Here is a 14,979-nt window from a genome sequence, read left to right as displayed (position 1 = left end):
TCTGAAAATGTCTGTGCACCGACGCTCCCCATCCAACCTGATGGAGCTTGAGAGGTGCTGCAAAGAGGAATGGACACAACTGTCCAAAGATAATTGCACCAAGCTTGTAGCATCATTTTCAAGAAGACTTGAGGATGTAAGTGCTGTCAAAGGTGCATCAACAAAGTATTGAACAAAAGGTGTGAATACTTAAATACATGTGATTTGTTAGCTTTTATTTTTAATAAATTTGCAAAAATAAAAAACAAAACAAAACCCTTTTTTCATGTTGTTATTATGGGGTGTTGTGAGTAGAATTTTGAGGGGAAAAAATGAATTTACCCCATTTAGGAATAAGGCTGTGACATAACAAAATGTGAAAAAGTGAAGTGCTGTGAATACTGTCTGGATGCACTGTAAGTTCTTGACAGTATTGCACAATCATCTTATGATATGAAACTTGACATAATCCATCTCTGTGAATTTTTTTTTTTTTTTGTTCCGTCAGTCACTGCTGAAGAATTGTACAAACATTAAAATAATTCCACATATTAAACCTTTTTTTAATTGCCTCATATGGCTTGCAATATGTACAGATGGAAAAAAAAAACAGTTTGGTGCTTTCAGTAGGGCTTTATCTAATTATTTTAATTCAAGTTTCCATGTTTTTTATTTAAAATATATCATGAGTAAAATATGTTATAAGTTTGTTCAAATTCTTACTGTAATTTCATGTTTTTATTTTTGATAATGCTCAGACTATAGGGCTTGGATTTTTCTCATATATAATCTATGGTGTTATGGATTCTCAAAGTAATTGGCAGTTTGCATTCACTGGCATTGGTAGCTGTGCAATCTCAAAATTGACATTTTGAGATTGCCCATTCAGATTGTAATTAGAGCGCACCCTAGTCAGCCGCTACTACGTAGTAAGTAAAGTGTGATGCTTGCTACCTGACCAGAGTACCACGTGAACTGCGAAAATAAGGGCTCCGGTGAGTGGGTTGTAATTAAATATTTAAGGCTGACCGTGTGTGTTTGTGCACATACGCTTTCAACATAAGGGCCCCAGTGACCTCCCCCTTGGTGCCCCCAGTCACCATAGCAAGTTTGGTGTGGATTGCTTAATTACCGTGGCTGTACATAGTGAACACACACATGAGGTCAGCTTTATATATTTGATTTTTTTTTCTTTAGCCTAATTGAATTGAAGACCACAAAGCATTTCCTGTATTAGAATTGACCTACACTGTGTAAAATAAATATTGTTTAAAAATAAATTTTTTCAATTTACCTAAAAAAAGAGTAGTCTTCTCTTTGGCCTCCAAAGCTTGTTCGTAGCTTTGGAGGCCAGGCTGGGCGAATTGGAGACTCGGCTCCGCACCTTGGAAAATCCTACAGCTAGGCAGGCCCCTGTAGTTGGTGCGGACCAAGGTAGCTTAGTCGCCGTGAGATGTCCCCCAGCAGATCCCGAGCAGCCGGGAAAGCAGGCCGGCTGGGTGACTGTGGGGAAGAAGCATAGTTCTAAACAGAAGCCCCCTGTACACCACCAACCCGTTCACATCTTTAACCGTTTTTCCCCCTCGGCACCACACCCGCCGAGTAACAAACTCTGGTTATTGGCGACTCTGTTTTGAGAAAAATTTAATCAATTGTACTGGACTTGAGTTGAACATCTTGAGTAGATGTCCTTTACAGTTGTCCTACTGACAACAAACTGACAACCAGTGACTACAATGTAACCATAAAAGGGAAAAGTTAATTTTTTTTATTTCTGAACAGGAGATCTCAAAGCCTTCAGAGACCCAACAGGAATGCAACATCACCCTCGAAACCTGTCAGTGAGCCACAATCTACAGTAGTGTTCAGAATAATAGTGCTATGTGACTAAAAAGATTAATCCAGGTTTTGAGTATATTTCTTATTGTTACATGGGAAACAAGGTACCAGTAGATTCAGTAGATTCTCACAAATCCAACAAGACCAAGCATTCATGATATGCACACTCTTAAGGCTATGAAATTGGGCTATTAGTAAAAAAAAAAAATAGAAAAGGGGGTGTTCACAATAATAGTACCATCTGCTGTTGACACTACAAACTCAAAACTATTATGTTCAAACTGCTTTTTTAGCAATCCTGTGAATCACTAAACTAGTATTTAGTTGTATAACCACAGTTTTCCATGATTTCTTCACATCTGCGAGGCATGGAGTCAACCAACTTGTGGCACATTTTCAGCTGTTATTCCACTCCAAGATTCTTTAACAACATTCCACAATTCATTCACATTTCTTGATTTTGCTTCAGAAACAGCTTTTTTTGATGTCACCCCACAAGTTCTCAATTGGATTTAGGTCCAGGGATTGGGCAGGCCACTCCAAAACATTTTGTTGGTTTGGAACCAAGATTTTGCTGGTTTACTAGTGTGCTTGGGGTCATTGTCTTGTTGAAACACCCATTTCAAGGGCATGTCCTCTTCAGCATAAGGCAACATGACCTCTTCAAGTATTTGACATATCCAAACTGATCCATGATACCTGGTATGCGATATAGGCCCAACACCATAGTAGGAGAAACATGCCCATATCAATGCTTGCACCACCATGCTTCACTGTCTTCACTGTGAACTGTGGCTTGAATTCAGAGTTTGGGGGTCGTCTCACAAACGCTGCGGCCCTGGACCCAAAAAGACACAGTTTTACTCTCATCAGTCACAAAATATTCCTCCATTTCTCTTTAGGCCAGTTGATGTGTTCGTTTGGCAAATTGTAACCTCTCTGCACGTCTTTTATTTAACTTTGCGGGGGATTCTTGCAATACATTAGCTTCACACAGGCGGTCTTATAACGGTCACAGCACTTTACAGGTAACTCCAGACTGTCTTTGATCATCCTGGGAGCTGTATCAATGGGTGAGTTCTTTGCCATTCTGGTTATTCTTCTATCCATTTTGATGGTTGTTTTTCCGTTTTCTTTCACGCATCTCTGTTTTTTTTGTCCATTTTAAAGCATTGGAGATCATGTAGAGAACAGCCTATAATTTTTGCACCTGAGTATAGTTTTCCCCTCTCCAATCAACTTTTTAAGCAAACTACGCTGTTCTTCTGAACAATGTCTTGAACGTCCCATTTTCCTCAGGCTTTCAAAGAGAAAAGCATGTTAAACAGGTGCTGGCTTCATCCTTAAATAGGGGACACCTGATTCACACCTGTTAGTTCCACAAAATTGACAAACTCACTGACTGAAATGCCACACTACTATTATTGTGAACACCCCTTTCTTCTTTTTTTTTTTTACTAATAGTCCAATTTCATAGCCTTAAGAGTGTGCATATCATGAATGCTTGGTCTTGTTGGATTTGAGAATCTACTGAATCTACTGGTACCTTGTTTCCCATGTAACAATAAGAAATATACTCAAAACCTGGATTAATCTTTTTAGTCACATAGCACTACTATTATTCTGAACACTACTGTATGTGATTAAGTCAAGCTGGCAGAGGCACCAAGCCTACTTTTCACAGTGGAGGAACATTTTTGTCCAGAGGAAATGTGCCGATGGCTGTCGCTTGTCTGTTTTGACAGTTATGACGACAGCAAACTCCCAGAGGCCGAGGCAGGTTCAGCCGCCCCTTCACAGGGGTGAAGTGGTAAATAAATACCCCTCTTTCCACAGTCACATGGTCTACTTTGGACGATTGTGTTACTCATTAAACATTGCCCTGTTTACAGACACACACTTCACATTCCAGTGGCACTAAGTGGGGGGTTTGATCACACTTGCCCACTGGCGTCTGTAGCTGCAGCTCCACTGGAAACCGCTTCAGATGCTTTTCCCTTGATAGGGAATGACTATTTAGTGACAAAATGTTCTGCTAATGCGTAAACAGAGTGAGGACCAGCACGTCCAAATCTGAGACCACAGAAAAAGGCCGATTGTCCCCAAGTGGAAGTGTTAATGCCCCAATTGGAGGAGTTCAAGTATCTTGAGGTCTTGTTGGCGAATAAGGTGGAACATGAGAATGACAGATGATTGAGGCTGTGTCGGAGGTCCGACAGAATCTGTACTGGAGACTCTCGATTTAAGCTCCTATCCTCGACGATGGGCATGAGCATTGGGTCATGACCAAAAGAACAAGACCTCTGATACAAGCAGCAGAAATGAGATCCCTCTGCCAGATAACAGGGCTCACACTCAGGGAAAGGATGAGCATCTTAAAAATTTGAGAGGGACTGAGTAGAGCCGCTGCTGCTGTGCATCAAAAACATTCAGCTTCCAGACACATCTAACTTGAAGGAGACCACAGGGAAGACCCAGGATATGCTGGAGGGATTATATCTACAGTCTGGCTTGGAAACACCTCAGAATCCCCCCGGAAGAGTTAGAGGACTTGGCCAAGGATCGGGAAGTGCAGGATGCGGTGCTTGATCTACTGTCATTGTGATCTGGTAGAAAATGAATGACTGAATGTGTAACTAGAGCACTGCACACATCGAGTGAGAACCTCCGCCAACACTAGTTTCCAATTTACACAAAATTTTACCTTGGAAAAATGTTTCAGGTCAAAGTCCTGTTAGAAGTGTCTTTTCATAAGTTAAATTAGATGTGATCAAATGTCATGAGGATGATTTAGTTCATGCACTTGAATCAAAGTTTTTTTTTTTTTTTTTTTTTTTGCTGTTGTCAGATTTTTTTTTTTTCAACTTTTCAGTTTCTGAATTCTTTTCAAATAATTTTCACAGAACATTGGTCCTCTCTGCGATGCACAATTGTTACTGCTTTTTGGCACTTTCCCAATGGATACATAAAAATTGGAGCCTCCTCCAATTTTGGTGGTGTGGTTATGATCCACAACAGAAAATGAGAGTGATTGAGGCACTTCTGATTGAGATATAATGCAAAATGTACACCAAATGGACTTTTCAATATTAAATTCAATGTCCACAAAATCCACAATCCGAATCAGATCCAGATCAAACTTTGTCAGGTGATAGTGAGTGCCAGACTGCACCTCACTTTCAAATATGAGAGTGATTGGGTCACGTTTGATTAAGATATTATGTAAATATATAATAAATAGGGTTTTCAATGTTATATTTAAGTAGGCACAAATCTGTAATCCAGATCGATCCAGATCAAACTTTGTCTATTGATAAAGGATACTATCGTACATAACGCTCTCAAATATGAAAGAAATTCCATTTTATTGACAGAGTTATAATTTTTGAAAATTTGTTCAATGTTAAAGGACTGGGATTTTTCACAACTTTGACCTTGAAAATTAAATCAGTTCTTGTCAGATCAGACAACACAGATGTCCACTATCCCAGTTCCAGTTACTAATACAAACTTTAACAATATAAAGAGCTTGTGAGCACTTTGTTTCTGCAAATAAGTGACAAAAAAAAAATCCACTTGTTACATTTAAATGGATACGTGAACCCAAATGCAGGACGCAGTATATATTTGTGTATGAACACAAATAGTTTATTGATAGGCTCATGAGCAAAACATAAATAGAGGTGAAGGGAGTACACAACGGCAGTCTCACATCCGGGTCACGTCACACTGCGGCACTGCTTCGCTTCATGTTTAGTGGGTTAAAAGGGGGCAAACAGGGAGCTTGATAGCACTGATGAGCCTGAAGGAAGCAGAGAGTTGTGTTTCCATTTCCAAAAGTGTTGCTGTTAAGATCTGAGTGTGTGAATGTATTGATTTGTGGAGACTGGCGATGTGGGTGGAGTGTAATCCTTCAAAAACAGGGTTGATCTCCAGCTCCAGATGACTGGAGTTCTGTACAGAGGCCACGCCCACTAAGCGGTGTCCACTTTCAAATGAAACAGTCTCAGTCTGATGAGGACGTGCAGCACAAATCATGCAATGTCAAAACGTCCTGAACGCTCCATGGGAGGGTCCGACAGGCTTGAGCCATACATGTCCTCTGACAGCAAGCCTACGAACACGGCCACCAACGACAGACGTCTGCTGCTGTTCAGAATCACTGGAGAAGAAACGGAGAGAAAAATCGCTGAAATTCTGAATGTGCACATAATTCCATCATCAGTTCTTGACTTTCCTGCCAACTGGAATGAACAATCAATAAGACACAGAGTGGCAATGATTTTAAAGGCATGTTTAAGAAGAAAAACCTGATAAAAGAAGGTTATCACCGGATCACAAGACCACAAATCACCAACAAAATCTCATTGTTCCGTGTTCACCAGCAAGGAGCCAAAAACAATGGCACGGTTATGCTTTTAGAGCTGCTGGTGAAGCAATCAAATGGCTTGTGAATGTGGGACAAAACTGTTTGACTTCCAAGGTTTTGGAACGTCAATACTATAACAGACGATGAGGGGAAACAAAACCTGACCTCCTGTTGGTGCTGCAAAATGAGCTTATGATTTTACTGGCGTCTACAAGTGAGTGGGTTCTTAACAGGATTACTCCAAATTAAAGTTGAGGGTGCACTGGAATATTTCCTGAACGTGCTTCCCAATAAAACCAATGTGGTGATGGTATTGATGGCCTGGTCTTTACTGGGAACTGCAAACTTTGAGAGGGACGTTCAACTTTTCTCAAAGTAAACATCAGCATATTTTTGTCATTTTATTCTGAAAGCCTGAAGGTCCAAAATATATTTTGGACCTATTACTTCTATGACAAAGCTTGAAAAACAGTGGAGGCCTTGGTGGTCACCAGGAATAGGCTTTGGAAATTGAATATACTGGAAAAACTGAGCCTCAAAACCACACGTGCTCCTAATTTCGATCATGCACGTGATGATAAGATTACTGTGCCTTCCACAGTATAGTAAATCACAGCAGAGTAGAAGTCCTACTTTTTCCCTGTATGTGAAATTCACTTTGCAACACAGTTTAACAGAAACTCAGTGTAGCACATGTGCACACCACAGCCTGTGCTGTTTCTTAACATAAGGATTCTTAAATTAAAAAATAAGCAAGATGGGCAAATAAATGTGCATTGGAGAACATATTGGATGTTATTTGATGTGGTTTTGGACAGAACAAATTGGCAAATGGACACAGATTGCTGTCCCACAATGGTGTGAATACTACAAGAAAAACACAAGTCCGATTAGATTTTTTTGAAAAATTTGTAATTTCTGTGCACTGTTGTGTATTTTAACTATTGGTGTTTATTATTTTATCTTAAGTGTGTTATTGTTATTATTAGTATTATTATTATTATTCTCTGTGTTATCTGGCTAATATTCTCATGTGGAAAATATTCTCTGGTACTATTTCCAGGTTCACGGGTCTCCGCGCTTCCATGTTTAAATGTTTACCCATCTTTATAAGCGTTCCCTCATCCCCAGATTGCATATATTCTTCCTGCTTTCTCGTGTTATTGTTCCAGTGTTTTTGGATTGATCTGTAACTGATTTGAACTAATTTGTTGAAAAAAAAATTGCCAGTTTTTTGACCAAGCATACTAGTCTGCTGCTCTAGACTGTTATATTTTTCCTGCTGGGCAATGAACCCACTTTTACTTTCCATCCTTGTGGTTCTCTGTGTTGTGGTTGTTTTCCAAATGATTACACAACCAGTGTAATCTCCAAAATCTACCTTCAATCAGTGAAATGACCATTAAACAAACCTCGAATCGCCTGGGAGTTTGAGCTGAGGGCAAACAGCTTGATGAGGCCCAGACACAGTGGGGAGTAGTCATGCTCCCAGATGACAGCAGGGATAAGGAGGACTTTGCCGTAACAGGACAACAGCAGGGACCTGAGGAGCAGATGGAACTCAAGGGTTCCACCCTGCAGATGATGCACTATGACCCAAAGGAAACACAGCACACCGCCGCAGAACGCCGCCAGCTCTACAGAACCAAGAGATGCATCAGAGAGTCACGTCAAAATTCACACAATGTATTTAAGGAAGGCAACTCATGCTAGCCAATTTTCATGCTAACGTTAGCATCACTAAAGGGCTAATATTAGCATGTATATAAGCATGTATTTCTTAAGCACATTATCAATCCTGTTGCTCACAATGGAGGCGCTCGGTTCCTGCTAACATTAGATGTGATAGGTGCAGACTCACGGACTCTGATATAGGAGGCCGATGTTCTAACGATGAGTCAAAAACCCAAGTGTTCTAAGGACTGCTACTAGAAATTCTTTTAGCACCAGGGAGCAAGGTTTTACTTACTGCACAGCACCTGTTGGCTATCGTTACACTCACTTCCTGAAATCTCACCCCATCTGGATCATAGAACCTACACTGGGCATGAACCTACAACCTTAGGGACGGGAGGCAGATTGGTTATACAACAACAAGGAAACTAAAATTCAAGGGTTTGCCACTAGAATGCCTTTTGGTGTCGGGGAGTGAGGCTAACACACCGCTATAAAACATCAATCTGACTCTAAAGTGATATAAACACGGTCTGTACAATTGACCTTTAGTCGTGTTATCTTACCAAGGGCAGCCAGTCCAAACATGCAGTAGAACTCCCACTGTTTGGTGTACCTGATGATGTCAGCGGGGTCACTGCTGTGCTCGGAGCCATGAAGCAGAGACCACCTGAGGTAGGCCTCACAGAGCAGACAGAACACACACAGCTTCCAATGGATCTAGAGTTCATAGAGGAGAAGACACAGAACTAAGTGTTCGGTAGACGCTAGCAAAGGGGTAGATTTTTTTTAACTGGTTCAGACACAACTGTACCCAACAAAAACACAGTACATCTATACCTACGTGATCAAGATGACATACAGTATACAAGTCTGGAGATTAGAGTTGATCCCAACTGTATATTTGAGTTTTATATGAAATCACTGTTCTGCTTTTTCCAACAGAAACACTGCAAAATAAAACCAATCCTCTGTTGACATTGCAGATTTACAAAAGCCACCCATTCATTATGTTATACCTCAACCACAGGAAAAATCTGGTCCATTTGGCTGAACAAACGTTCTTTATCTTGGCTGTACTTGTGCATAACTCTGCAAAAGGTTCTGGACTAAAACTCAACATGGATTGGATTACAAATCACAGTGCTGGCTTACAGTTGATATGACTCTTGAAAAAACCAACTAGACACCTGAATTTTCAATAGGCGGCCAGGTAGGAGTCAACTGAAGAATTACACAGGGGTCAAAATTAAAAATACTTCAATCAAATTGAAAACTACACTACATTATTTGTCTGATCATAACGATTCCAAAAAGGTATAGTTTGGACCATCTATGACTGAATGTTCAGGAGTTATGGGGTAAAAACAGCAAGAATGATGACAAAGGTCACTTTCAGTTTGTACAGGGGTCAAAAGTCAAAGTTCCATCAATTTTGGTAAAAAGTAAGTAAGTAAATTTATTTAAATAGTGCTTTTCACAGACAGAGGTAACAAAGTCCTTTACAAGATAAAATATCACAATACAAAAAATAAAACATCAGGGTGCCAACCGTCTAAAAGCTTTGGAAAGCCTGTTTAAAAAAAGAGAGGCTTGAGTTGCCTTTTGAAAATCGCTACACAATCCAAAGAGCGTAAAGACAAGGGCAGTTCATTCCAGAAACAAGGCGCTGAGGCTTTAAGAGATCTGTCGCCTCGGGTTTTGAAGCAGGTCTTGGGAATCAACAGCAAGTTACATCCTGAAGACCTCAAACTGCGGGCAGAGGTGTAGGGCTAGATCAGGTCAGCAAGACATTCAGGAGCCTGTCCATGAAGGGCTCTGAATGTCAAAACTAGTAGTTTAAAGTTTATTCTGAAGGAGACCGGAAGCCAATGAAGAGACTCTAGAATAGGAGTAATGTGGGCTCTGCTATTACTGCAGGTCAGACGTCTTGCAGCAGAATTTTGGACATATTGTAAGCATTTCAGCTCCTTGTTGAGACAGGTGAACAAGCTATGACAGTAGTCCAACCGCGAGGAAATAAACACATGGATAATTGTCTCAAGCAGCATATGTCTCAGCTTGGTGATATTACGAAGTTGGAAAAACTGTTTTTAACCAGCCTCCATGAATGTTGTGAGAGAGGCACAGCTTCATCAAAGATAACACTGAGATTACGCAGGCTTGCTTTGGCTGAAGAATTCAAGTTGCCCAGGTGCTGCTTAATGTCAGGGATAGCACTACTGGGAGCAATAATCTGCACTCTGCATTTAATCATTAGTGATTGATCTCTGCTGTCTTCCACAGCATGTCTTCTTCCTGATTCTCTCCCCTCAGCCCCAACCAGTCCCAGCAGAAAACTGCCCCTCCCTGAGCCTGGTTCTGCTGGAGGTTTCTTCCTGTTAAAAGGGAGTTTTTGCTTCTCACTGTCGCCAAGTGCTTGCTCATAGGGAGTCGTTTTGACCGTTGGGGTTTTTCTGTGATTATTGTATGGCTTTTGCCTTGCAATATAAAGCGCCTTGGGGCAACTGTTGTTGTGATTTGGCGCTATATAAATAAAATTGATTTGATTTGATTTGAATAATAAGTGCCTCGGTTTTCTGAGTACAATTGTATGTCATCAGCGAACACATCACTAAAGCGCTGAATTATTTGGCCAAGGGGAAGAACATCCAAAAGGAACAGGAGTGGCCCTAGCACTGAGCCTTGTGGAACATCACACTGTAAATCCACCGATTCAGACATAACACGGTTCACTGAAATGCTAAAACTCCTGCCAGTCAAGTAGGAGATAAACCAGTCCAACACAGGGCCCGTCATCCCCACTAAATCTCGCAACCTGTTGACCATTATGGTGTGGTCGACCGTGTCAAAGGTGGAGGACAGGTCTAACAGAACCAACACCGCGCACCTCCCCGAGTCAGAGAACATCATTATGTCGTGGGACATTTTCCGCAGTGCAGTCTCGGTAGAGTGGCGTTTCCGAAAACCTGACTGAAATTTATCATATATGTTCTTTTTCTCAAGATAAGATCTCAATTGTTTTGCAACCACGTTTTCAGCATTTTTGATAGAAATGGGAGTTTGGATATTGGCCGAAAGTTCGGATTGATCCAGGTTAGGCTTTTAGAGTCTGGGTTCTATCACCGCATTTTTAAAAGAGGCTGGGAAAATACCGGATGAAAGGGAGAAGTAAAAGATTTTGGTAACCCATGGCCCAATTAAGTCAAGAACATTTCCAAAAAGCTTAGAAAGGAGGACATCAAATACACTAGATGTCAAACTCATTTTGCATGATAAAGCCACAATATCCTCTAAAGACACAGGACCGAAGAACGTCCAGGTCCGCCAGAGCAGCTTGGTCTGGGCAAAGCCAAAAGAAGAGGGTGAATTAATTTTTTCTTTTATGCCTCTAATCTTTGTAATAAAGAATTTTTAAAAAATCATTGCTATCTGCCTCATAGGACAAAGAGAAAGCAGGAGCAGTTTGAGACACAAGTGTATTTATAGCATCAAATAGCACTTTTGGATTTCCCTTGAATGTTGAATGCTTGGTCTCCAAAGTAAAGGTCAAACAATGTCAACGTCCATTGGATTCTATGACATGTCAATCAATTCAATCAATCAATTTTTTTTATATAGCGCCAAATCACAACAAACAGATGCCCCAAGGCGCTTTATATTGTAAGGCAAGGCCATACAATAATTATGTAAAGCCCCAACGGTCAAAACGACCCCCTGTGAGCAAGCACTTGGCTACAGTGGGAAGGAAAAACTCCCTTTTAACAGGAAGAAATCTCCAGCAGAACCACGCTCAGGGAGGGGCAGTCTTCTGCTGGGACTGGTTGGGGCTGAGGGAGAGAACCAGGAAAAAGACATGCTGTGGAGGGGAGCAGAGATCGATCACTAATGATTAAATGCAGAGTGGTGCATACAGAGCAAAAAGAGAAAAACAGTGCATCATGGGAACCCCCCAGCAGTCTACGTCTATAGCAGCATAACTAAGGGATGGTTCAGGGTCACCTGATCCAGCCCTAACTATAAGCTTTAGCAAAAAGGAAAGTTTTAAGCCTAATCTTAAAAGTAGAGAGGGTGTCTGTCTCCCTGATCTGAATTGGGAGCTGGTTCCACAGGAGAGGAGCCTGAAAGCTGAAGGCTCTGCCTCCCATTCTACTCTTACAAACCCTAGGAACTACAAGTAAGCCTGCAGTCTGAGAGCGAAGCGCTCTATTGGGGTGATATGGTACTACGAGGTCCCTAAGATAAGATGGGACCTGATTATTCAAAACCTTATAAGTAAGAAGAAGAATTTTAAATTCTATTCTAGAAACAACAGGAAGCCAATGAAGAGAAGCCAATATGGGTGAGATATGCTCTCTCCTTCTAGTCCCCATCAGTACTCTAGCTGCAGCATTTTGAATTAACTGAAGCTGATAACTAAGCATGATACATGGTCCAAACTATTCCTTTTTAAAACCATGTTAACTCAACTAATGATTGCATTTGAACAAGGTGCATTGTGCGGCATCGGTCCAAGCTCCTAAATCTGACCTGAGCCATGTGTAAGAAACTGAAAAAAATTTAGATTACCGGTACTTACATTCAAAGTTGTGTTGAACAAAATGTGCCTGTAAGCCTGCGTCTTGCACAAAATGGCATCAATCAGGATGATAACCAGGTCGTATTCAATGTACTTGTCTACTGGCTTCTGGCAACTCTCCTGTGGAAAGACAGACAGGCAGACAGTCAACAAAAGCATCCGCTACAAACGTAGTGCGATTTGGACCAAAACTGGCAGAATAACTGAGGATCAGTCAACGACAAGATGATTTGCTTTTGAGAAAAATCAGTTAAAAGTCAAAGCCACAGGTCAAGGTCAACAGCTGAGCCCACTGCTGATATACAAGAGATATTTAGAATGGCTGTTTTAAGGATTTGGTTAAAGATAAACCTATTATTACTACTAAACAGCAGTACAAAATCATATATCACCTTTCTGTTGGTCTCATGACCTCTCACCTTGGATGATGCTGATAGGTCAAACTTAAGGTCATAACTTTTCAATCAAACAGTTTGCCATTATTATGGATTAAATATGAGAGAAGGCTTGAATAAAGTGGTTTGGTCAGAATTGAACAAATGTCATAATTTTGTGGATGACACCAAGTTATATCCTCCAATCTTGTCACTCACTGATCACGTAACATTATAGAAAAGCTAATCATACGAACCTAATAACCTAATAATAATAATAATAATAACCAAACCTAATAACCACTCGTATGGACTAACCATAACGAGTGGTTATTAGGTTTCAGTGAAGACAAATGTAAGGTCCTACATGTCTGTAACAGGAATCTATTTATCAGTATTATATGAATGGAAAGTGACTTGAGGTTGTTCATGAAGAGAAAGACCTGGGTGTTTTAATAAGTTGTCTTTATCCAAACACATTGCAAAGGCAACTACCAAGGCCAGGAGTTTATTAGGTATGATCAAACTGTCATTTTTATATACTGATCAAGAATATTTCTTAGTTTCGCTCAAAAGCTATTCCTAGTGGGTATTGGGCTCTACTGGGGCTGCCCCTTGTCACCAGTCCTGTTTGTCATGTTCATGGATGGGATTTCAAGGTGCAGTCAGGGACTGGAGGGTGTCCAGTTTGCTGACCTCAGAGTTGCATCTCTGCTTTTTGCAGATGATGTGATTCTATTGGCTTTATCGTGCAGTCACCGCTGATGTGTACTAGGCAGGTTTGAGGCCATGTGTGAAGCATCTGGGATGAGAATCAGCACCTCCAAATCTGAGACCATGGTCTTCTGTTAGAAAAGGGTGGACTGTCCAACACTAGGTCAGGGGAGAACAATTGCTCCAAGTGGAGGAGTTTAAGTATCTCTGGGACTTGTTCATGAGTGGTGGGAAGTTGGAGTGTGAGCTCAACAGACATAGCGAAGAAGGAGCTGAGCCACAAGGCAAGGCATACACCAGTTGGTGTACGCTCCTATCCTCACTTATGGTCATGAATTGTTGGTAATGACTGAAAGAATAAGATCACGGATACAAGCGGTGGAAATTAGATTCCTCTGTTTGGTATCTGAGATTACACTCCTGGACAGGGTGAGAAGCCCAAATATATGCTGCTTCTTTGCATCAAAAGGAGCCAGCTGAGGTGGTTGGGGCATTTGGCGAAGATGCTTCCTGGTTGTTTCCCTAGGGAGGTCTTCCAGGCACATCCAACTGGGAGGATGCCCAGGACACACTGCAGGGATTATATTTCCCAGACGGCTTGGGACTGCCTTGGGATTCCCTAGGAGGAGTTACAGGACTTGGCTAAGGGAAGTGTGGGATGAGCTGCTTGATCTGCTGTCACCATGGCCCAAACCGGATAAGAGGCAGACAATAAATTAATGAATGTCATTTCTATGTACTATTTTCTACGTTTTATCCGGAAGTATAGTTTTTCAAACAGGTCAATACATAGATGGAATAATTTACCAAGTCATGTTATTCTCTCACAAGACATTTTTTAAAAATTAATTTGGACAATTTTTATATTTTTTATATTTCTTGGCAATTTTTATATTTCTATTTATACATAATGTGTGCTTTTTATGTACTATTTTCACTTAAAAAAAAATCACACTAATAAATGAATTATAAATTTACATTCGATTCTCCAGGAGACAAATGACTAAACACTGCCATCTACCGGCGTTATGGTACTTTTAAGGCGTCACGGAAGATTCTAAAAGAATGAAGGAGAAAGCTGCGAGATAACAACACGATCACTTATTAGGACATTTTTTTGCCTCCCCATCATCAGGACAGCTCATTTACAAACACAATTTAAAAAGATACTAAATTGACGGGTTTTTTGATAAAGGGTGAACACAAACTAGGCAGGCTACAAAGATAGCTTAGCCTCACTAAAACAGAAGAATTATGAAAAACTAAGTTCAAAAATCTAACTCACACATATGGTGATCTTCAAGATGCCGTTACTGTAGTCTCTGTACAGCTCCAATGCTTTTTCGCCACATTCCACACACATAAATCCACACTTACCCATGTCGCCTCTTTAAATTATGAAAACAAAGCATGCGGAAGTTTTTAATGGGCATTCCTCAGTGCCACCTTCA

The 14,979-nt window shown here is 40.7% G+C and overlaps 1 protein-coding gene across 1 annotated transcript; it reads right to left on the bottom strand.

Annotated features, from left to right (window-relative positions):
* Positions 1 to 5,852: 5,852 nt before the first annotated feature.
* Positions 5,853 to 14,942, bottom strand: LOC117503553 (protein ARV1-like). Its single transcript, XM_034162813.1, has 5 exons — positions 14,814 to 14,942; positions 12,441 to 12,560; positions 8,428 to 8,581; positions 7,600 to 7,824; positions 5,853 to 5,980 (listed from the first exon to the last, which is right to left on the bottom strand). Exons 1-5 carry the CDS (start codon positions 14,907 to 14,909, stop codon positions 5,853 to 5,855), a joined length of 723 nt encoding a protein of 240 aa, XP_034018704.1. The 5' UTR covers positions 14,910 to 14,942.
* Positions 14,943 to 14,979: the final 37 nt, after the last annotated feature.

This window comes from Thalassophryne amazonica, chromosome 21 (genome assembly GCF_902500255.1).
Source record: "Thalassophryne amazonica chromosome 21, fThaAma1.1, whole genome shotgun sequence".
In the NCBI taxonomy this organism is placed as follows: Eukaryota; Metazoa; Chordata; class Actinopteri; order Batrachoidiformes; family Batrachoididae; genus Thalassophryne; species Thalassophryne amazonica.
Note: the sequence above shows the minus strand (reverse complement) of the source record. Positions and strands in the feature narration are given on the sequence as shown.

Coding starts and splice junctions, on each gene's coding strand:
- LOC117503553 (XM_034162813.1), bottom strand. CDS start 14,909: ATGGGTAAGTGTGGATTTATGTGTGTGGAATGTGGCGAAAAAGCATTG. Junction 8,582..12,440: donor TGTTCAACACAACTTTGAAT/GTAAGTACCGGT, acceptor TATGAACTCTAG/ATCCATTGGAAGCTGTGTGT. Junction 7,825..8,427: donor GTTTGGACTGGCTGCCCTTG/GTAAGATAACAC, acceptor TTGGTTCTGTAG/AGCTGGCGGCGTTCTGCGGC.